At 38.9% G+C, this 23,844-nt stretch overlaps 1 protein-coding gene across 1 annotated transcript in view; it reads right to left on the bottom strand.

Annotated features, from left to right (window-relative positions):
* Positions 1-1,496: 1,496 nt before the first annotated feature.
* Positions 1,497-23,844, bottom strand: part of LOC122556083 (multiple epidermal growth factor-like domains protein 6) — a 297,520-nt gene continuing 275,172 nt past the window's right edge. The window contains exons 28-38 of the mRNA XM_043702517.1: positions 22,769-22,897; positions 19,867-19,995; positions 14,297-14,428; positions 13,888-14,016; positions 11,283-11,411; positions 10,512-10,640; positions 8,542-8,670; positions 7,852-7,980; positions 4,926-5,054; positions 3,688-3,816; positions 1,497-3,109 (exon numbers count right to left, since the gene is read on the bottom strand). Of these exons, the coding sequence (XP_043558452.1) occupies positions 3,027-3,109; positions 3,688-3,816; positions 4,926-5,054; positions 7,852-7,980; positions 8,542-8,670; positions 10,512-10,640; positions 11,283-11,411; positions 13,888-14,016; positions 14,297-14,428; positions 19,867-19,995; positions 22,769-22,897 (1,376 nt within the window). The 3' untranslated portion in view covers positions 1,497-3,026. The remainder of the gene's footprint in view (positions 3,110-3,687; positions 3,817-4,925; positions 5,055-7,851; positions 7,981-8,541; positions 8,671-10,511; positions 10,641-11,282; positions 11,412-13,887; positions 14,017-14,296; positions 14,429-19,866; positions 19,996-22,768; positions 22,898-23,844) is intronic.

The following is a 23,844-nucleotide window of genomic DNA, read 5'->3' as shown; positions in this document are numbered from 1 at the left end:
TGCCAGAGTTAGTGTTTGTTTGACAGTTGTTTGCCTATTTTGCATCCTACTCTAATGTTTGCTGCCATGCCATCCTGCCAATTTGATCTTTGGAGTTTTCCAATATTTCTAAGTGATGCTTAATCCACTCCCCTCACTTCAATATTTATTTTGGCAGATGTTGTAAAATGTTGGTGTGTGCCCTGAAACGATCAAATATTCTACAAAGGCAGCCAAGTTATTGGGGAGATGAGAATGGAATTGAAGGATAATATATACTGATTGTTACTGTTTGAGGCCTTCAGCAGATATTTTTCTTATGCACAGCGCTCTTCTGCATTCCTCTATCTTCACAATATCTAACATCATTTCATTGTCCGCCAGGGTTCAAGTCTCACCTGCTCCAGAGGTACATAATAACATCTCTGCACAGATTGTTTAGAATATAGCAAAACAAATGTGTTTGGTACTGCACAGTACGAGAAATTCAACAAAAATGATAAGTGGCTTCTCATGGTTATGCTAGTTTTATACTGGAAGGATCAAAAGCATTCTATCAGATCATGAATGGGATTCTAAATAATAAAGCAGTTATTCAAATCAAAAATTCAGGTGTATCAAATTTACTAATACAACAGAGGAGGATAGTGGGTTAGTGTAGTTTAGGTGGGCTTGGATCGGCGCAACATCGAGGGCCCAAGGGCCTGTACTGCGCTGTATTCTTCTATGTTCTATATGTTCTATGTTCTATGTTCTATGTAGATCATGAATAGGATTCTAAATAATAAAGCAGTTATTCAAATCAAAAATTCAGGTGTATCAAATTACTAATACAACAGATCTCAATTCTTGCAGGATCCTATAACAAAAAAAGTGCAATATTTTATGAAGTATCCAAAAAACCCTGATCCAGCTCATGCATTTCCATATTTTATACATGATGTTTAGTCAACATGCCAATTCAACTTTACACTTGCTGCAGGGTACTGGAATAAGGCAAACCAACGATTTGCATAGAGATTGCCACATATATCCTCTCCCTGTGTTCGGAGATCTCAGTAATTTTTTAACTGCAGAAAATTCTGTGGGAACACCCCTTAAATGCTGGAACTGGATTACCCCAGCTGAAATTTCACAAGTTGTTGACATTGATCAGGAAGCCTGTTGGCCTATCGTTTGGAATGATGTCTTTTTTTTTAGATTAGATTACATTACAGTGTGGAAACAGGCCCTTCGGCCCAACAAGTCCACACCGACCCGCCGAAGCGAAACCCACCCATACCCATACATTTACCCCTTACCTAACACGACGGGCAATTTAGCATGGCCAATTCACCTGACCCTGCACATCTTTGGACTGTGGGAGGAAACCGGAGCACCCGGAGGAAACCCACGCAGACACGGGGAGAACGTGCAAACTCCACACAGTCAGCCGCCTGAGGCGGGAAGTGAACCCGGGTCTCAGGCGCTGTGAGGCAGCAGTGCTAAACACTGTGCCACCGTGCCGCCCCATTGTGTAGAAATTTTATGATCAATCTGATCAGTGAAGTTATTACACACCTCTGGAGCAGATGAGACTTGAAACCAGGCCTCCTAAGCATGGAGGTAGAGGCACTACCACTGTGCTATAACAGCTCTAGAAATGAGGTATATATGTATCTTTGAGGTGGGGAACCTTTAAATGTTCAGTCACTTCAGATCAATGAAAGTGGTTATGGTGATTGCCAGCTGAGGCAAAGTGCTCATAGTCACAACTGCTAACTTAGAGGAGACTAACTATTCACAGTATATCCAGCAATATGAAGGAATGTGGATTCCCTCTAGATCTGGGGAATTTTAAGCTTTCAGACAGCAAAATTGAAGTAATTATGAAAATCCCGTAAGTATAGATTTTAGCCTTCCTTTTTAATTGCAAGATTGCAGTTGCTTCTATCTGTCATTGACCTTTGAAATTGTTACAAAATGAAACCATTAATTATAAAGGGAACAGGATAATATACATCATTTTAAAAAGAAACAATGTGGATCTACATTCTGGAATATCAGAGAGCAGGAACAAAATGCTGCTATGACAGGTTAAGAGGAGAGTCGCTGATAAACAAAAGACCACTTTGTGCACAAATGAAAACTTGCTTCAAAGAAATGTATGTTGTCAGTAACTGTTTAGGGTACAAACATTTTTCAGGGCTCTTAGTGTGTTCCTTTAAGTGTATTTCTCTTGGTGACTATGTTTCTTATTTATTGAAAAATCAAATATCTGTCCTTTTCCCTTGCTCTCTAAGCAGAATGAAATATGGAATCAGATAGCAATGGGCACATTCACAGTTTCAGTCCAACCATTGATATCTCCAGACTGGATTGTGCTTATATATGATGAAATCAAGCTTCAAATAGATATGGCAACAAGACTTTTGGTAATATTCTCAAAATGTTTGAAAATTATTGAACATATTATTAATTTACATATTACAATAACAAAGGCATGATTGCAAATGAGGTGACAAACAAACCAATATATGTAAATGAGACTAGGATTCAATGCCATTCCAAAATGATGAATGAGATGACGTCAAAACGTGCATAGAATTGGCTAGTGTCTGTGAATCAATTTAAACATTTTAATCTAAAAATGTCGTTAATCTAACATATGTTCGTGAGCCCTTTATTGCAACAGTATTAAACTTCTGGAGCTCCTTATGATTAATTATTGGAATCTCTCTTTTTTCTTTGAATGAAATTTATGATCTTCCCATGAATGGAAGTATCTTAAAGCACCAAGAGCTGACCAATTCTCAAAATTGCACATGCTCACAACATTCTTCATCGGAGCTTGAATTGCTCTAGGCTAGAATCGGAATGTTGAAATGGTCACAGGATGTCATATGATTACTGAAATTAAGTACAAAACCTTTGGTTATCCTTTGGGGTCACTTGGATAAATTCTGGGCTGTTACTCAAGAGTTCATAATGTTTCCTGATTTGTTGAGGAACTCTTCAGCTGTAAACAAATCCCATTGCTTCTCCCAAAACCTGAAACTGGGATCAAACTATGAGCGATAGAAAGTTCTTTGCAGACGATGTTCTTCTGGCTGAGTACGCTCACGAGGAATCAGAGACAGTGAAGGACCACCTGAATAGAAGTAGGAAAAGCTTTTTGTTATTTATATTCCAGATCCATAGCTACTAGACCACTTCAAAATGACAACTAAAGAATTTGTAATCAGCTAACCCTTTGATGATGAAAAATGTTCTTGGCTTCAAAGCATGCAACTTTTTTTTTGCACAATTCATCTTAAATGATGGTCAGACACAATTACAATGATGTTTAAAACAACTAAATCCTTTGTTTTCAACTATGGATTTTTAAAGCATTTCCCTGGTATAAAGCCAATGCGCCCTCAGTGTTAATATACTTTTATAACAACTTGATCTTTTTTTCTTACTCTAATACCAACAGGGCAGTGCTTGAAAGGAATAAGTTGCATTTAGATAGCACCATATATTATTTTCAGGATATCCCAAAGTAATCAATCACTAGTGAATTATTTTGAAATTGTTTTGATCTATTATCAGTTTGTGAACAGAAAGGTCTTAAAAGTTTTTAAAATTCATTCACAGGGAGGAGGATTGTCCTGAACTGACTCTGTGAATTTGTTTTTGATAGTAATGGCTGAGTTATTGTCATGTCAAAGCAGGTCATGACTATACCTTCTTCACAAGTTGGACCCATCCACTGGAAGGAGCACACACAGCTTCCATTGCGGGAATTGCAGTGTGCCTTGTTAGCACAATTGCAGGTCAAGGAACAGTTAGGCCCAAATTGATTTATTCGGCATTCTGAGAAAACAGCAAAATATCAAATTACTTTCAGAATCAACACATGAAACTTCATTTGTTCAAAAATTCCATTTCTTATCTACAATACAACAACTAGAATGCTTTTTTTACCAACAAGAAAGGTTACTCTGTTCAGAGGATTAGAAACTTCTCTGTACTATTTTTCAATGATTTGGAGATGCCGGTGTTGGACCAGGGTGTACAAAGTTAAAAATCACACAACACTAGGTTATAGTCCAACAGCTTTATTTGGAAGCACTAGCTTTCGGAGCCCTGCTTCTTCATCAGGTGGTTGTCTGATGAAGGAGCAGCGCTCCAAAAGCTTGTGCTTCCAAATAACCCTGTTGGACTATAACCAGGTGTTGTGTGATTTCCTACTTTTCAATGTTACTCTGTTATGAACAGACAATGACATCTCATCAGAAAAACAGAGATTCTGTTAGAAGGTGTCAATTAATGCTCAATTAATCCACCAGGCTGAGACTGAGTGAGAAGAATCAAATTACACATATGTAGGCCTGAAGGGAGATCCAATTTTATATTTGTCAAATTACCGATCAGGTGCATCCGAAATTCAAGTATGGTTCCTCTGAATGTCAGCCAATGAAGTATCACTGCTTTTATTTGTTAATGATGGTCTCAACTTCAATCTACATTAAAATTCCCTGAATTATAAGCAATGCTGGTATTTCTCAAACAAGAATGACACTCCTAAGAAATGATCTATTAAATGAAACTTCCCACATTCACCACTCCACCATTTAAGCACAGTGAATAACAGTCTAACAGTCTACCATTCCATTTCAGAGTCCTTGCAAAACCTAGATTTACATCTTATTGTTGTAATACAATTTTGAACCCTCTGGGTAGGAAAGCAAAAATTGAAATGAGAGCTAATGAGTCCAGGGAATAGGAGTCCAATATGATCCAGAAAGGCTGCCAAGCACTTTCAAAAGATCATAGCTCCACTCCCAAACATTCTACAATTACAGCTGCCAGACTGAATCTACATTATGTAAAATAATGAATACTCAATTACTGCAGTCATGTATTTTATCTGCGCAAAAACAGATTACAAAAAAATGGAATAGACAGGATAAAAAGATTACCACGATCACATCGGTCTCCAGTTCTACCTGGTGGACAAAGGCACTTTCCTGTAACTGGATGGCATGATGTGAGGCCTTCACAATCGCACATCTCCTGACATCGCTCCCCAAAGCGTCCAGCTTCACAAGCTAACATATAACAAAGCAAGGTTCACATATTAACACCTGAAACAGGGAGGAAAACTCAACTGTGCCACACTAACTCTTCCCAGTCACACACTGTCATCTCTGGAGATTGAATATTCGTGGGAGGCATTTGAAGTATGGATTCATCATTCACTCTTCAAAAGGAAATAAATAAATTTCACCTATCCCAAACAAAGTTCGATGAGATATATTACTTAGAATCATAGAATTCCTACAGTGTGGAAACTAGCCCTTTGGTCCAACAAGTCCACACCAACCCTCCATAGACTAACCCACCCAGACCCATTCCCCTATCCTACTACTCTTATATTTTACGCCTGACTAATGCACCTAACTCACACACCCCTGAACAGTATGGGCAATTTAGCATGGTCAATTTACCTAACCTGCACATCTTTGGATTATGGGAGGAAACCCACACAGACACAGGATGAATGTGCAAACTCCACACAGACAGTCGACCAAGGCTGGAATCGTACCCGGGTCCCTGGTGCTCAGAGGCAGCAGTGCTAACCACTGAGCCACCATGCTGCCATTAGTGTTTATAATGTTGTCACAGGCCTCCAATGCATTCAATGTTTGCTTTCTGAGCTTGTCTGTGTTCATATAGAAATATGAACAGATCAAGATTATGTGTAATCATATGTTAGAGAAATACAACAATGGTAAAAAGATTGCACAGAATACTATATCTAGTTTATTTGTTTAATACAGAAAGACTTAGATTCATGGAGTGCATTTCATGACCACAGGATGTCTCAAAGTGCATTACAGCTTTAAAGTTTTTTTTTGAAGTGCGTTTGATGAGGCAGATCAAGGCAGGACTTATAAACTTCATGGTCAGGTCCTGGGGAGTGTTGCCGAACAGAGACCTTGGAGTGCAGGTTCATAGTTCCTTGAAAGTAGAGTCCCACGTAGACAGGATAGTGAAGAAGGCATTTGGTATACTTCCCTTTATTGGTGCATTGAGTATAGGAGTTGGGAGGGCATGTTGTTGCTGTACGGGATATTGGTTAGACCACTTTTGGAATACCACATTCAATTCTGTCTCCCTGCTATCGGAGAGGTGTTGTGAAACTTGAAACAATTCAGAAAAGATTTACAAGAATGTTGCCAGGGTTGGAAGGTTTGAGCTAAAGGGAGAGGCTGAATAGGTTAGGGTTATTTTTCGTGGAGCATCAGAGGCTGAGGGGTGTCCTTATAGAGGCTTATAAAATCGTGAGGGACATGGATAGGATGAGTAGCCAAAGTCTTTTTCCCAGAATAGAGGAGTCCAAAACTAGAAGGCATACATTTAAGGTGGGAGATTAAAGATTTGAAATGGAACTAAGGGGAAACTTTTTCATGCAGAGGATGGTACATGTATGGAGTGAGCTGCCAGAGGGAGTGGTGGAGGCTAGTTTAAAAGGCATATGAATAGGGTATATGAATAGGAAGGGTTTAAGAGGGATATGAACGAATTGTTGGCAAATGGGACGTGATGAGTTTAGGATATCTGGTCGGCGTGAATACGTTGGACCAAAGAATCTATTTTCATGTTGTACATCTCAATGACTCTATGATTTAGTCACTAATACTATATAGGACACAGAAAAGCCAACCTATGGGTTCCAAATTTCCACAAACAGCAATGCGATAACAACCATATAATCATTTTGTGTTGCTGATTGAGGGACAAATATTGGGGGGGGGGCAGGATGTCAGCAGTAACTCTACAGCTCTTCTTCAAGAAAGGTGCCAAATTATCTTTTACATCCAGCTGAGTGCGCTGATGGGGCATTGGTTTAATGTCTCATCTGAAAGATTGTATCTCACAGCATCTCCTTGATACATTCATTGGAGTGCCAGTCTTTATTTTGCACTCAAGACCAGGTATGGGACTTAAACACTTAGTGTTCTGATGTAGAGGCAATGTTTTACCAATTGAACCATAACTTTTCGCTCTGCAATTCAGCTCAACTCTTGAATAATTTTCACTACCATGTATTCATTACTCTGTTAAACAGATTTCATATCCTAAGTAGTAATCTTGTGGAACAGATCACACATCTTAACAGAAACCACTACTGAAACCATTGTGAAACCTGGCAAGTAGTAGGATCCACAAAGGTCTGTGCATCTTCTTATTCAGATTACTGCCCAAATGAAAATTTCTCTCCATTATAATCGCAGTCACAGTTCCTCAGGCAGATTCTAACCTATACCTCATGCACCAGGTACGAGTCTAAATATAAAAACGATACTTAAATTGTTCCTTGCAACTCTCTGTGAGATTTATTCTACAGATTTGAATGATAGTAATAGACTTGGTGTATTATCGCTGGAAGATTAATCCAGGGACCCAGGTAATATTGTGGGGACATATGTTCAAATCCTGCCATGACATTTGGTGGAGTTTGAAGTTAATAAAAATCTGGAATTAAGAGTTTAATAATGACTATGAAACTGTTGTTGACTGTCAGAAAATTCCATCTGGTTCACCCTTGTCTTTTAGAGAAGGAAACTGCTATCCTTACCTAATTTGGCCTACATATGACTCTAGATCAACAGCAATGCAGTTGATTCTTAGTTGCCCGCTGGACATTTAGGGACTGGCAATAAATGCTGGTCTAATCAGCAAAACTCATATCATATAAATGAACACAAAGAAAATATTTGAAACCCGTCCATTGCATTACAGGCTATGTGGACCCATTGCTGATCATCAAACTCTATTTCATAACCTAAACAATAGTGAAATGGCAACAATGTTGGAGAAAAAAGCCACAAGTGACATTACCTTTCTCGCAGTAATCACCATGGTAACCAGGTGGACAGATGCATTGGCCAGTGCTAGGTTCACAAGCTGCACCATGTTTACAGTCACAGGAGCGAGCACAGACTGAACCATGAAACCCCAGAGGACAAGCTAGGAAACAAAGCAATGAATTACACAGGTCAAAATAACGCTCCACTAACAATTTAAAAATTTTCACACCAGTCTCTACCCTGTTTCCTGAAGGAATTCCACATACGACTGACTCAATAAACTCAAAATTTCTACACAGGCAACTCTGTTTAGGAGCAATGTGCTGCATGGCAACAGCTGTGTATTGATTCCAATCAGGCAGGAGGATTGGTCACAGCCAGCTGTTTGGTTGAAATAAAATTGACTTTGATGATCAAAGTACTGAAGAGAATGTGAGTTTAAACTGTGAACTAATGATTCACAGCATTCTGGGAAATAATTAACAAGGTGACAAACTGCCAACATCTGTTTACACTATAAAAGCCACATGAATCTTAAAACACTCTGTAAAAAGATTCCAGTTGTTAAAGGTTGATTATTTTTCCATCAATACACAGACTTGAGACAGCCCCAGCCACACCAGATCACCCAAGTTACCAAGTCTCAAACAAGCCACTGCCAGGTTTTATGCATGTTGTTTGATTGTTAGGTGATGATTGTGTAAAATATTAAGCAACTTACTGTGTTCACACAAAGGGCCAAAGAAACCATCCAGACATTGACAGCTGCCAGTAAACCGATCGCACCTTCCATTATTCCAGCACAAACAGTCCAGCTGGCAGTTGGCTCCATATTTCCCCACAGGACAAGCTGAGTTACAAAAGAAAATCCTTCACTAAATATTTTGCCACAATCTTTTATACTTTCTCCAGAACAGAAAACATTCTCCTCTCAAAAGTATCAGTCACAATACCAGGAATTCACTTGTCACCTCACACACCTCATGACTTCCATGGTTCCTATCCCTCTCCCCATTCCTACTTCACCCATCATCCCAAACCACCAGTGAGCATTCCCATCTGCACGCACTATTCCTGAAACCTTACCTCCACTCCCAGCACCATGTTCCACTGCACTCCCAGCACCATGACCCCCCCTAAATCCTAGAACCATTCCCCGCCACACCCAGCACCATTCGCCCCTCCCACTCCTAGCACCATTCCCCCTCACACTCATAACACCATTGCCCCTCCTACTCCCACCAGCATTCCCCCTCCACTCCTAGCATCACTCCCCCCACTCCCAGCACCAATCACCCTCCACTCCCAGCATCCTTCCTTCATTAAGAGCTGTGCTGCCAATGGCTCCTGTAATTTTGGTGATATCACTATGTAATCGATGACAAAAATCAGTGTAAATCAGTGCATTTAGAAATAACAGGAATGCAGAGTACTGGGCAAATGGTAAAATTCTTGGCAATGTAGATGAATAGAAAGATCTTGGTGTCCAGGTGCATAAAACCCTGAAAGTTGCCACCCAGGTTGATAGGATTGTTAAAAAGGCAAAAGGTGTGTTGGCATTTATTGATAGGGGGATTAAGTTTCAGAGCCACATGGTCATGCTTCAGCTGTACAAGACACTGGTAAGGCTGCACCTGGAGTATTGCGTGTCGTTCTGGTCACCGCATTATAGGAAGGATGTGGAAGCTTTGGAAAGGGTTCAGAGGAAATTTACGAGGATGTTGCCTGGTATGGAAGGAAGGTCTTATGAGGAAAGGCTGAGGGAACTGAGGCTGTTTTCGTTGGAGAGAAGAAGGTTGAGATGTGACTTAATCAAGGCGTATTAGATAATCAGAGGCTTAGATAGGGTGGACAGTGAGAGCCTTTTTCTTCAGATGATGAAGGGGACATAGCTTTAAATTGAGGGTCGATAGAATTAAGACAGATATCAGGGATAGTTTCTTTACTCAGAATGACCTGCCTGCAACAATGGTAGACTCAAATGTTAAGGGCATTTAAATGGGCATTGGACATATATGGATAATAGTGGAATTGTGTAGGTTAGATGGACATCGGATTAATTTCGCAGGTCGGCGCAACATCGAGGGCCAAAGGGCTTGTACCGTTCTGTAACATTCTATGTTCTATGTTCTAAATGAAATGATGTGAGGCATTTGATGGAAAATGCCTTCCCTTCTTATCCACAATTCATCGGGCACAGAGTCAATGGGTCAACACTATTGTTGCTCTTTTCAAGTTTCATTTTAGTCAGTGTAAACTAATATTACATTCCTCCCCCCCAACCCCCTCCCCCGATTTTAGTACTCTGAAATAAATCATAACTGATATTATAACACTCTTGAATAGATAAGATTTACTTCAATATAACACACTGATTTACATTATAGTTCTTATTTGTAAAATGTTACAATATACCTCTACCTCATGTTCATCCTAATGTTCAGTGAGATATTCGGCAACTCTTGCTTTAACATTCTACATTATATTTCATGCACTGTTGATGACTCCTTTATTATAGACTCATACAGAATCATTCACCATTAATTTCTTCCTCAAACGTCCAGTATTTATCTAAATCATTGACATAGTTACAACAATATTTATTGCCATTCATCCACTGTCTCAGTTCATATGTCTCTTAAAATATAGAATCTGCCAAAATAGATGTGCATCTTTAATGAGTGAAGATACCTTTTTCACAATGGCGACCTGTCCATCCAAGTCCACAAGAGCATGTCCCATCTTTTGGATTACAGATACCATCATTCTGACAGGCACAGCTCTCCAAACAGCCTCGTCCGTATTTTCCCTGTGGACACACTGAATCAAAACAACAGCACACTAAACAAGTCAATCAGCAACAATTGCTCTAAAGCTGTCTGAATTCAGTATCAGTCAGAATGTCATACCTCATGTCCAATAGATGCCTACCTTATATCATCAATGCAGAATTTGTTTCACCTCTTGCTAAATTTTAAAATTATTTTATAGTTTTCACAGTTTAAGTGAGCTCCTGTACTGGTGAGCATAAACCATCTCGAACCTAACATTGGTTGGTCGAATAAATTTAGATGGGAATTCAAGTAGGCACTCCTTTCACTAACGTAGAAATGTGTTTTTATCAAACTGACAAATCTGAAGGCTCTGTTAATAATTTAAAGCACCTTAAGATAGCCCCTTGTTGAGTTTTTTCACGGTAAAATATTTGGGTGGCATTTGCAAGTTTTTCTGAATTATTGACTTTTGTGTGATGTATCAAGTAGCAACTCAGAATGATCAAATTATTTGTTACGTGACTGCTCAACTATAAATAAATGAATCTGTGTTATGGGCCTTGCACAGTTTATGATCCATAGGTTTTGTAAATTGAATCTCACAATCTCTTCTCAATTCAGATATATCAAAAGCTACATTTGTATTGTGAATATGATTTGGGTTTTAGAATAAATCACTTAACTGTACCTTTCTGGCAGGAAGAGCCCATTGTACCAGGCCAACAGTGACACTTGCCTGTCACTGGGTCACATCGACCTTCTTCACCACATGGACAAAGCATCCTACAATCTTTCCCATAATAGCCTTCTGGACAAGCTACAAAAGCGAAATATTTGTTCTGGTAAGTGTATGTTGTGAAATCTGAAATTCAATATTTAATAAGAACCAACAGAAGCATAATCACCCAAATATTTGGGAATAGACAGAATGAGCAGTTTTGTGCCTTTGGCTGACCCAATGCTTGAAACAACTGGATATATCCAGTAAGTCTCTTCTGGACTGGAGGCTCAGTGGATCACAGATATGTTGCTAACTCTGTAGGACCATATTTGTGGTATGCAATGTTACCTGGTAAGGTGCCTCACCAAGTCTTGAGTCGAGAAACATATACTCTTATTTGTACAATATTTTCAGATTTCATGACCCCCTTTGCAAATGAAATAAACTTGTGTTTATATTATTGCCTTCAAAACCTTAGGATATTTGAAGTACCCCACAGCCAATTAAATACTTCCAAATATGTTGTCACTGTTGTAATGTGGACAAATACAGTTGCCCAATTGTGAACACCACAGTTTCCCAAACAGTTAATTTGTTTTTAGTGATATTGATTGGGGAATATATTTATTTGCCAGGGCACTGGAAGCACTCACGTGCTGTTTGTTAAACAGTGTCGTATGATCATTAAAGCCTACCAGATAGGAGTAGTTAATTTTTAAGGATTTTGTGAAGATTTGTAGCTTGGGTGTGGATGCAGTTGTTGGTTTGCTCACTGAGCTGGCAGGTTGTCATTCAAACGTTTTCTCACTGTGCTAGGTAATATCTTTAATGCGACTTCCATGAAGCGTTGTTATTATACTCTACTTGATATTTATATGATCCCATCTGTTAAGGTGGGTGTTGTCATTTTCAATTTTGTTCTGCAGTGGTTTGTATATGGGGTCAATTTCAACATGCTTGCTGATGGCATTCCAAGTTGAAAGCCAGGCCCCTATGAATTCCCATGCATGTCTCTAGTTAGCTTGTCCTTGGATGGTTGCATTCTCCCAGTCAAACTGATGGCCTTCCTTTCTGCGTGTATTGAGATGAGAGAGAGTAGTTTTGCTATTAGTTGGTGTTTGCATATCTGGATTGATAGTTTTCTTCTGGTCTGACTGATGTAGTGTTTATGGAAGTTGTCACATAGGATTTTGTATATTATGTTGGCCCTCCATGTTGTGGGTATGATGTCTTTCTTCCTTGTGTGTAATTGGTATAGTGTCGCTGTGGGGTGGTGTGCTACCATGATTCCTAGTGGTTGTAGGAGTCTGGCCTTTCTTATCTGGTCTTAATGTAGGTTAGGGTGACCAATGTATTAGGGCATACAATGACCTCTTGGGATTGTCTGTCTGATAGGCAGTGTGGAGGATTCAACTGAGGCATTCAAGTGTGCAATGGATGATTATATGAATAAAAATAACATTTAAGGGTATGAGGTGGGGAAAAGGCATGAGGTAATGTTGCTCATTTAACAAGCCAGTTCAGGCATGATGGGGCAATGGCTTCCTGCTGTGCAGTAACACTTATGTGATTGTATAAATTGATCTGTGTATACAGAGCACTTTGAGAATATGTAGGGCTTTGAAGAGAATTTCAAACTGGTTACAATGAACAGAAACTAAATACCAATACCTTCTGAATACTTTCTTGAAACAGAACTTCAGTCATTTTAGTTTACAATTTCTCTGGTGAGTTTTTTTGTTGAGAGAAAAACAGTACTCATAACAAATGATGTATAAAGCGACACATTACCGGCACTTTGTCATTTCAAATTTGACACCCAGGGTGAATCCAGTTCATACTAGAGGAATGAAGTGTACTCTACCTGCTAACTGTCAGAGTGTCATGTACAATGATTCTACAGAACATCAACTGACCTTAGTGATTATCATGGTAAAAACACCTTTCATTTATTAGAAAATAAATATTCTGCCTAATGCAATGGTATATATCATGCATGCACCATGGTAACTTGTAGGTACCTTACTAAAATGCAAACAATAAAATTGAGAGCTTATACTCTATGTTTTACAGCATATATTCACGCAATCAACAAACTACTGCACAAGGATTGGAGAGGGCTACAGTACAAAACCACATATCATTTGCATCACTTGTGTGAAACAAAGTCAAACCTCAGATTAAAACATTTCATTCTTCCTCCTACAATGTCAGCAACCTCATGTTTTCTCAAAATGGGAAGCAATAATGGACGAACATATAAAGCCATACCATCAGTATTTTTTTTACAGACCAATCCCAAATAACATGCCTTGAACAAAATCAGCACTATTCTTCAGAAGATCAAGTTATAGAGTATTGTAGGTACAATATATAGAGAAAGAAAAGCTCGCCGAACAGCCAATATTAACAAACTGGAAGCTACCTGATTAAAAATAGGAAGTTCACATGAATATTTTTGTATTTTCATCACAGTGTGATTAATTTCATAAATAGCTATGGTATTAAATTTCTGTCTTGCTATGCTCTCACCAGTGATTCCTTTTGGAAGGTTTGGACAAGTGTGACTTACTGATTGTGCAGTCAGCTCCGATAAAACCAGGAGGACAACTACAGGTTCCAGTTATAGTGTCGCATTGTCCCTCATTCTGACATTTGCAGCTCCTTTTACAGTAGGGTCCATAGGTTCCCTCTGGACATTCTGAAAGACAAATCTACTCTCTTACTGAACAGGACCGAAAGACTATTACAGCTCAGAAACATATACAAACCATAGGTAAGCAACAATATGTGATAAATACATATCTAATAATGAAGGTGTGAAACAAATAACTTTAGAATCAATTGAAGTTGTTGAATAGAAGAGAACTCCAGTAATTTTGCAACATAGCATTTATAAAATTTGGAAAAAATTCTGTCTAAAGAAACTGACAGATATCTTCCAACTAGAAAGACATCAATGAAAGTCAATGAATACATACGGAGGTCACAGCGGGTCCCATAATAACCAGGTAAACATGTACATTTCCCAGTGACAGGGTGGCACTCCTCATTCACTCCTGAACATTGGCACACCTGGTTGCAGTTCTGTCCATAGGTACCTGGTGAGCAATCTGGAAGGGAGAAGATATCAGGAAATGAAAAATGTTTTTCACAATACCAGCACTACTACCAGCCCAAGAAACAATTCCATCTAGTGTGATATTGAACAGCTCATGTCTGACTCAGAAGTGTCACCATCCTGTATGCATTGATGTAGAATCATAGCAAATAGGAGTGGGATGAGGTCATTCAGCCCCTCAACCTATTCCACCATTTGAATATGATCATGGCTGATCATTCAACTCGCGACTCTTCCTTCTTTCTCCCCATTCTCTTTGGTTGCTTTAGCCTTAAGAATTCCTAATTCCTCTAACTATTCTTGAAAACATTTAGTACTTTTTGTGCCACAGGCTCACCACTCTCTTGTGAAGAATGTTTTCCTCATCTCAGTCCTCAATGTCCTATCCTGTATCCTTAGACAGAGGCTCCTGGTCCTGAGCTGCATGGTCATCAGAAACATCCGCCCTGAGTTCACCCTGTCTACTCCTGTTAAAATTTCATAGGCTTCTATGCAATCTCCCTAATTCTTTGAAACTCAAGGTGAATTAAATACTAACCAATCCAGTCTCTTTAAATGTCAGTGCGGTCACCCCACGAATTGATCTGGTAAACAGTCATTGCACTCCCTCCACATTCAGAGTATCCTTCCTCCAATAAAGAAACCAAAACTGTACACAAAACTCCAGATGTGGTTTCACCAAGGCCTTGTGCAATTGCAGCAAGACATCTCTGCTCCTGTACTCCTATCCTCTCACTAAAAAGGCCAACACATCATATACCCTCTTCATTACCTGCTGCAATTGCCTGGTCTCAATGACTCGTATTCAAGGACACCCAGTTCCAATTGCATATCCCCTTTTCCTGATCAATTGTCTTTCAGATAATAATCTGCCTTACTGATTTTGAAAGTAATGTGGATAACCTCACATTTCTTTACATTATACTACATCTACCATGCATTTACTCACTCACTCAACTTGTTTAAATGACAGTGAAGCATCTCTGCATCCTCCTCACAGTTCTTCCTCCCACCCAGCTTTATCTTCTATGCAAACTTAGAATTATTGTATTTAGTTTCATCTAAATTATTAACATATATTATGAATAGTTGGGATCCTAGTCCTGATTCCTGTGGTACCCCACTACATACTGGCTGCCACTCAGAAAGTAGCTCATTGTTCGTATTTTGTTTCCTGTTTGCCAAGCAATTCTCTATCCATGTCAGTACACTCCCTGCAATCACATACTCTTTCATTTTACAGGTGGGACCTTAGCAAAAGACTTTTGAAAACTTAAGTCGAACATCGAACATAGAACAATACAGCGCAGAACAGGACCTTCGGCCCTTGATGTTGCGCCGACCTGTGAGCTATGCTCGTCCCCCTACACTATGCCATCATCATCCATGTGCTTATCTAAGGATTGTTTAAATCTCCTTAATGTGGCCGAGTTGACTACATTAGCAGGAGGGCATTCAGCCACATTAGGGAGATTCACATTCAGAGATGCTTCACAGTCACTGGCTCCCCCTTATCCACTCTATTATATGCTTCCTGGAAAAAGTTCCAGTAGATTTGTCTTTTCTAAACCCATGCTGACTCTGTCCAACACTGTCACTGCTCCAGAGTCTATTGAATCTTGAAACATGACCAACAGTACATTTACAATTCCTAGGGCCATTTACTTAAGTGCTCTAGGATGCAGATTACCAGGCCTTGGGTTTTGTCAGCCTTTAATCCCATTAATTTCCCCAACATCATTTTCCCTCCTACTACTGATTTCCTTCAGTTCCTCCCTTTCACTAGACCCTGTGTGTTCCCCAACATTTCTGGGACATTATTTGAATTCCCTTTGTGAAGACAGAAGTAAAATATGTATTTAATTGGTCTGCATCTCTTTGGCCCCATTCTAACATCCCCTGTTTCTGACTGTAAAGTACCTACGTTTGTCTTGATTAATCTTTTTCTTTTCACGTACGTTTAGAAGTTTTTACAATCAGTCTATATGTTCCCCGCAAGTTTACTCTCATACTCTGTTTTTCCACTCTTCATCAATTCTGTTGTCCTCCTTTGCTGATATCTAAACTGCTCCCAATCCTCAGATCTGCAATTATATTTGGCCAATATGTATCCCCTTTTCTTGGATTAAATTCAATCCTTAACTTCCTTTGTTAGCCCTGGTCGGACCATCTTTCCAGTTTTAGTTTGCACCAGACAGAAATGAACAATTGTCATTCTTCCATGAGCTCTTAAAATGTTTGCCATTTTCTGTCTGCTATCATCCTTTTAAAGAATGTTCCCCAATTTATTACAGCCAGATCACACCTCATAGCAACGTAGCTTCCTTTGTTTAGTTTCAGAACTCTAGTCACAAAATCAACTACCTCACTCTCCATCTTAATGAAGAATTTTACCATATTATGGTCATTCTTCCCTAAAAGGCCTGGCAGAGCTAAATTGCCATTTTTTTTCCTTCTCATTACACAACACCCAGTCTAGAATGGCCTGTTCTCTCATTGACTGATAACTACTGATCCACAAAACTATCTCATACACACTCCAGAAATTCATCCTCTATTGTTACTGATTTGATTTGTCACATCTATGTGCAGATTAAAGTCACCCATAATTACAGCTGTAGGTTATTGTTGTGTCTCCAACTTTCTGTTTAAAGCCTTCTCCAATGTTACAGCTACTAGGGAAAAACAAGGGCTGCAGATGCTGGAAACCAGATTCTAGATCAGAGTGGTGCTGGAAAAGCACAGCAGTTCATGCAGCATCGAAGGAGCAGGAAAATCGACGTTTCAGGAAGGGCTTTTACCCGAAACATCGATTTTCCTGCTTCTCGGATGCTGCCTGAACTGCTGTGCTTTTCCAGCACCACTCTAATCTAGAATGTTACAGCTACTGTTTGGGGGTCTATATACAGCCTTCACAATTGCTTTGTGCCCCTTCTTGTGTCTGGACTCTACCCACACAGATTCCACTTCACCAGAACTGATATCCTTCCTCCAAATGTTGCCTTAATATCCTTTTTAACCAGAAATGCTATCCCATCTTCTTTTCCTCTTTGTCCTTCTTAAAAATTGAATACCTTTGGATATTCAGTTCCCATCCATGGTCACCCTTCAGCCATATCTTAGGAATCCTAACTATATCATACCTGTCTATTTTGCGAGAAATATATTGTAGTGCTCTACACATTAAGACACAAGGCTTTAAGAATTGCCTTTTAATGTTCTTAACCACATTCACATTATTTGACACTGTGACCCTGTTTGATTCTTACCCTTGAACTTTGTGCCTGGAACTTTACAAATTTCCCATTCTGTCTTGTTTTTGCCCTTGTTTCCCCTCTCTTCTGTCTCCCTTTATGGATTCTCATCCTCTACCATTTTAGTTTAATCCTTTCCCAATTGCTTTACTGAAAACACCCCTTATAATACACACAAGATGAAATAGTTCAGTTTTTGAATCGTAGAATCCTTACGGTGTGGAAGCAGGCCAATCAGCTGATTGATTGCACTCTGAACTTCCAAAGAGCATTCCACCCAGACCCACCCCATCCAGTAACCTTGCATTTACTATGGCTAGTCCACCTAGTGTGCACATCCCTGGACACTGGGCAATTTACCATGTTCAATCCACCTAACCTGCACATTTTTGGATTATGGGAGGAAACTGGAGCACCCAGAGGAAAGCCACTCAGGCATGCAGAGAATGTGCAAACTCCACACAGACAATCACCCAAGGCTGGAATCAACCCCAGGTCCCTGTGAGGCAACAGTGCTAACCACTGAGCCACCAAATAGTCCTGATCAGCACTAATTATCAAGCCTATTGCATTTTCATCAAGGTTGGATATGAGTCAAAGATTCTCTATATAGTAACTAGCCATGATTATGCTAAGATTATTTAAATATACTCAGAGGCTAGTGATTTTTGAGAAGAGTTGTAGCTCAGATTGATGGTAAGTATGTAAGTTAGCTCACTGACTTCCAGCTAATTTACGTACTTATACTCAGATATTCTAATCTCCAGTGTGTGGGGAAATACATAGCTGGGCTGGGATCCCAAAACCCATTTGTGACATAGCTGTCTCTTCTTGGCAAGCAAAGACTGGGCGGAGGTGAATTCAATAAAGGAATGTCAATTGTTGATTATTATTATTATTTCGTAAGATATATAAAATCACTTAACATGAATTCAAGGACACAATCTGCACTCCAACACCAATTGAATTTGGAAAGCTTTAAAATTCAGCTATGGATCTTCACTGATGATACCCGAATAGATTTGACAAGAGCAGTAAATATTCATTTTGGGCTCAGTAGCATGAAGACAGTGAATGTAAGTTTGGTATAAAGTTAAAGTTTACATCCAGAGAAATTAGCAAAGTAGAGCCCCGAAGGTGTGAACAATACTGCGTGACCATTTCATTTTGTATTCATTTTCATTTTGCAATCCCTTCTTTTAACATTGAAACAAGAAACACAAGCCTTTCCTCAGCCTGATGCAAACTGGGGCAGGTAGGGGTAGGAGTAAAATTTCAGTTTAATCAGTGGTGTAAAACAGCTGGTTCTCGATCAGTGGCCAGTTACACACAATTGGTGATAATCAATCCCATTGTAGTCAATGAAATTAAAGGCCAGACACTGCAGAAGTGTTCTGCTTTCTTTCATTTCATGATTTAATACACTTGTATAATATCAACCTGTAATTTGCCTTAAACAAATGAAAAATATATGAATCTTTTCATTCTTCATGTTTATATTTTCGTGCATTAGGTAGAATCCTGGTAAAATATTAAACATGGAGAAGACTGGAAAAAATTCTGTAATATTTTATATTATTTTTGCATCTGGATGACTACATTGTAACTTCTCTAAAGTTGTTGTTATTTTTTGGAACCCAAACCTACAATGAAGTTTGGTCATTGACGTCCTACTGCCTGGCAAGTTTACTTTTATCCAAATAGCAATTCCTTGGCTTGGAAATGGATGATGTGGATGTGCCAGTATTGAACTGAGGTAGATAAAATCACCAGGTTATAGTCCAACAGGTTTATTTGAAACCATAAGCTTTTGGTGGACTTCACCTGATGAAGGAGCAGTGCCCTGAAAGCTTGTGACTTCAAACATGTTGGACTGTAATCTGGTATCATGTGATTTCTGACTTTGGAAATGGATAAGAACTTCTTTTTGAATGCTTCAGGAACACAACAATTAATTCTGATATTAAGCAAGAACAAATGTATATTTGTTTACTTCCATAACTCTAATGTTAACTGGGAACCACATGCTGTCACTTAGCATACATCTTTATTATTAGACAGAGAAAACTGACATAGCCGATTTCAATCGGCAAAGCATATCATCAACTTCCTTAAGTATTAAATAAATACGCCCTTGTTCAAGAAGTTACACTTGGAACATTTACTGCCTCCTTACTTTCTTCACAACCATTGCCAGTGAATCCAGCAGGACATCCACATTCCCCAGTCACATGGTTACATGCAATGCCAGGGTGGCACTTACAGCTCTGGCCACAGTTCTCTCCATAGTAACCAGGCAAACAAGCTACAAGAGAAAGAAAGCAAGAAGTATCAGACTCTTGTAATATATATTAATAGGTGTTTTAATGATCTCGACATGAGAGACATTGCATTTGAAAGTTGAATAATTTATTTTCAGGCCAATAACTCCCACCACTTTCCAGTCAGCTAAGACATAGTTAAATGAAGAGTATATCTAGCTAAATCCAGAAAATCACCCTTCCTGAGGTTTCTCTTTTGGGAATGCATCACAGTGCTTTGATGAGCCTGTTTAAAGTTCTAACCTGCATTGATTAATATACTAAGTGTGCGTATAAAGATATTGAAGTTTTCAGATTTCAAATTAAGCCACTGATAAGGCAACAATATCAAGAGTCCTTTCTAAACCAAATTTAAATGGATCTAAACCGGTGCAAAAGAAATGCGAAGGTAGATTTAAGAAACGCAACAGTGGTTTCTACAAGTTGGTGTTTTCACTGCACTCACAATTTTCTATCTTATGACATGAATGAATGGAAAATAATGCAAGGTGTGCACTGGCCCATGTGCCTAAAACTCATGAAATGCACAGGCCTTCTTTACCACTTTGAGCCAGTCGAACTGACTCACAAAGTGTAGCTGATAAGGGGACATTACAGAGTTTTTTGAGCTTCGATGCCAGGGCTAGCAGGTTACATTTGGCCTTGGGACTGCAGTTCAAACATTTTCCATTTTCGAAGTAACCAACCTGTGGGCACTAAGTGAAAATACAAATTGTAGGTGTATGGATCCCATTTAGCTTCAAGATAGAGAATGTCTTTCTTCAAGTAGCCTGAAATGGATTAAAACTTGTCTTTCAGAATTGAAGCACAAGTGCCTTAGACCTCTGCATCATCCAAGCATGAAGAGCATTGGTCACATAGAGACACAACTCTGCTTAGTCTTTCCTCACCTTACTGAGGTTCAAACAATTTAATCTAAATATGTATAAAACAATAATAAAATGATGGTATTTATTTATAAAATCATGCACCACCAATTCACACTTATCCAGTACCTGTATGTACCTAAATGCACCTATTACATCTATCATCTTGTAAACTAAAACTGACATTACAGCATCTTATTATTTTGTCCTATTCCACACCAAAGTGCAAGCCTGTTACATCTCTGGAATACAGAGGTCTACAATTGATTAACTTCAGGCACCCAGCAGATAACCTCACCCACCAGAAGAAAGATTGAGAATTTAGACACATGCTACCATTATTTACCAACCACATATAGGAGCATTGTGATTACAACAAGCCATCTAAATTGCAAGTGCATTCCAATTAATTAAGTGTTCAAATGACTTATTTGTCAGAAAGAGAGTGGATACTACAATTTACAGAATAGGAATTACAGGTCACAGTCAATGCTTTAACCATTGAGAAAGTACTTTGTATGAAGTGGAGGGAAAAACTATTAATGCCCAAAAGGGCACAGGAGGTCAACATGTGGGGCACATACCTGTGATTTCTGCAAGAAGGAAGCACTGGACTTGAAAAAAGTGGAAAGCTAAACACTGATAAAGCACAGATAAATGCAACCCATAAGGAAACTGCCATGCATAAGGATAAGCAATGACAAACTAAGAAATGTATCTGCATTAACTAAGTTTGCTTGCAAATGTTAGTACATATGTGTTAATCAAGGGGAAATAATATCAAAATAGTCACTAGGTTGTATAGAACTTGAGTACTGTTTAAAAATGAGGCTGTACATCCCAAGGAATGGTGGATCATATCAAACAGCATATCCCTTTGACTTCAACAAGCAAGGTACAGAGCATATTCCAACCAGCCTGTGCTTGCAAAACTCACAGTGGTGTCCAATGTAAGATTAGATTCTGTTACTGGGCAATATATCCTGGATAATTCTCAGTATGCAAATAATTATGTTGACAACTAATTTAGTATTATCAGTCGTGCTGTAAGTATGACACACTTGTAAGTATTGGAAGCTACAAATATTAATAGATATGGCTATCTTCTTTCCAGTTAGAACATACCTGCACTATGTCTGCTTCAATTCAACAAAATAGGTTACAATCATTCACTGGTTTATTTTTGTGGGCAACGAGCTGACCAATCATTCAGTCTTCCTGATTTGCAATTTAAACAAAGCCTGGCAGTGAATTATCAGTTATTATTCATTGGTGCATTTTCCATGACAATGCCTCTTCCAAACAGAGTGCACTTGGCTACCAAACAGCAACCTTCTCTCAAGCATATTAATTTTGGCTTTCCCCTTGAATTGGCATTCTTGTGAATTGTCCTGATGAGTGCAAGATGAAAACTTGGACAAAATGTGTATTTTTTTCAGCATGACACACATAATCTAATTAAAAGGCTTATAAAGGGATTTAAGAAGAAACCATAATAATGAATTGTGGAAGACTGAAGATTCTAATTCTTCCAACATAAAGCTGACTGTTGTAGTTCACACAGTTCTCAAGCATGCTCCCATTCAGCAAATAAGGTGTGCATCACAGTATATCTAAAATGTGCAGTAAAATAGTATTTGTTATTCATTTTTTTTATCGCATTGTAGATTAGGGTTACTTTCATATGGTAGAGCACAAAGTGTGGATAGTCAGGTTTAGTAGTAATGCATGAATATTCAATGCATCAAAATACATTTAATATAAATCAAATATATACATTTAATCATTCCATTCACTCCATGTCCTACACATTCTCTTGTTTATTTTAAATCTTGACTAAAAATGTCATGACTGAGTCTTGCACTTAATGGATCCCTGGATTTTCACTTACGTTTCTCACATCTCTTCCCCCTCCAACCTCGGTTACATCGACAAGCTCCAGACTCATGGTGACAGGAAATGGCATTTTCACAGTCGCATCTCTCTCCACAATGCAGTCCATAATATCCACTCGGGCAACCTAGAAAGGCAAACCAGACACTTAAATAAACAGCTGTTCATTATACAGTGGAAAAGTGACAGTTCAGTGAAAGTCTCAACATCTTACACTCACTCATCAAGGACTGAACATTTGCTGCAGGTGCAGAAAACAAGTATCATGTTCATGATGTCATATCTTCAAAAGTGTTCTTTTGACATATTCATCTAAGTGTTACGATGCAGAAAGAGGCCAATCAGCCTGTCGTTCCTGCACTGACTTGTTAAACAAGCATCATTACATATTGCCAAGCTCTTTTCCCTTCCTTGTATATTATTCTTATTCATGTAATCATCCATTACCCTCTCAAATGTCTGAATTGAACTAACCCCACCCCATTTCCAGGCAGTGCATTCCATACCCTAATAACTTACTGAGTGGACAAGTGTTTTCTCATATCACCCTTGCCTTTTTTGTAAATCACTTTAAATCTCTCATTCTTGCTCCACTTACAAGTGGAACAGTTTCTGCGTATCTCCTCTATCCAGCCCAATCAAGATTTTGAAAACCTCTATCAAATCTGCTCTGAACCTTCAGACCATAATTCACATGAGCAGAAGTAGGTGATGCAGCCCATCGAGTCTGCCCCCTTATTCAATGAGATCATGGTTGATCTGATAAACATTAACTCCACTTTCCTGCCTTTTCCCCTTAAACCTTGATACTGATGAAAAAACTCTCTCAGCCTTGAATATCCTACATGATCCAGCCTCAAAAGCCGCTTGAAAAAAAGAATCCCACAAATTCATCTCAGAGAAGAAATTCATCCTAATCTTAGTTTTAAATGGGTGACCCACAATACTGAGATATCCCCTCTGGCTCGGGTTTCCCCTCAAGGGGAAACAACCTCTCTGCATCTGCTCTGCCAAGCCCAATAATAATCTTGTATGATTCAATAAAGTCATCTCTTGTTCTTCAAATTCCAACGA

The sequence above is a fragment of the Chiloscyllium plagiosum genome, chromosome 13 (assembly GCF_004010195.1).
Source record: "Chiloscyllium plagiosum isolate BGI_BamShark_2017 chromosome 13, ASM401019v2, whole genome shotgun sequence".
Taxonomy (NCBI): domain Eukaryota; kingdom Metazoa; phylum Chordata; class Chondrichthyes; order Orectolobiformes; family Hemiscylliidae; genus Chiloscyllium; species Chiloscyllium plagiosum.
This window is presented reverse-complemented; position numbering and strand designations above follow the sequence as displayed.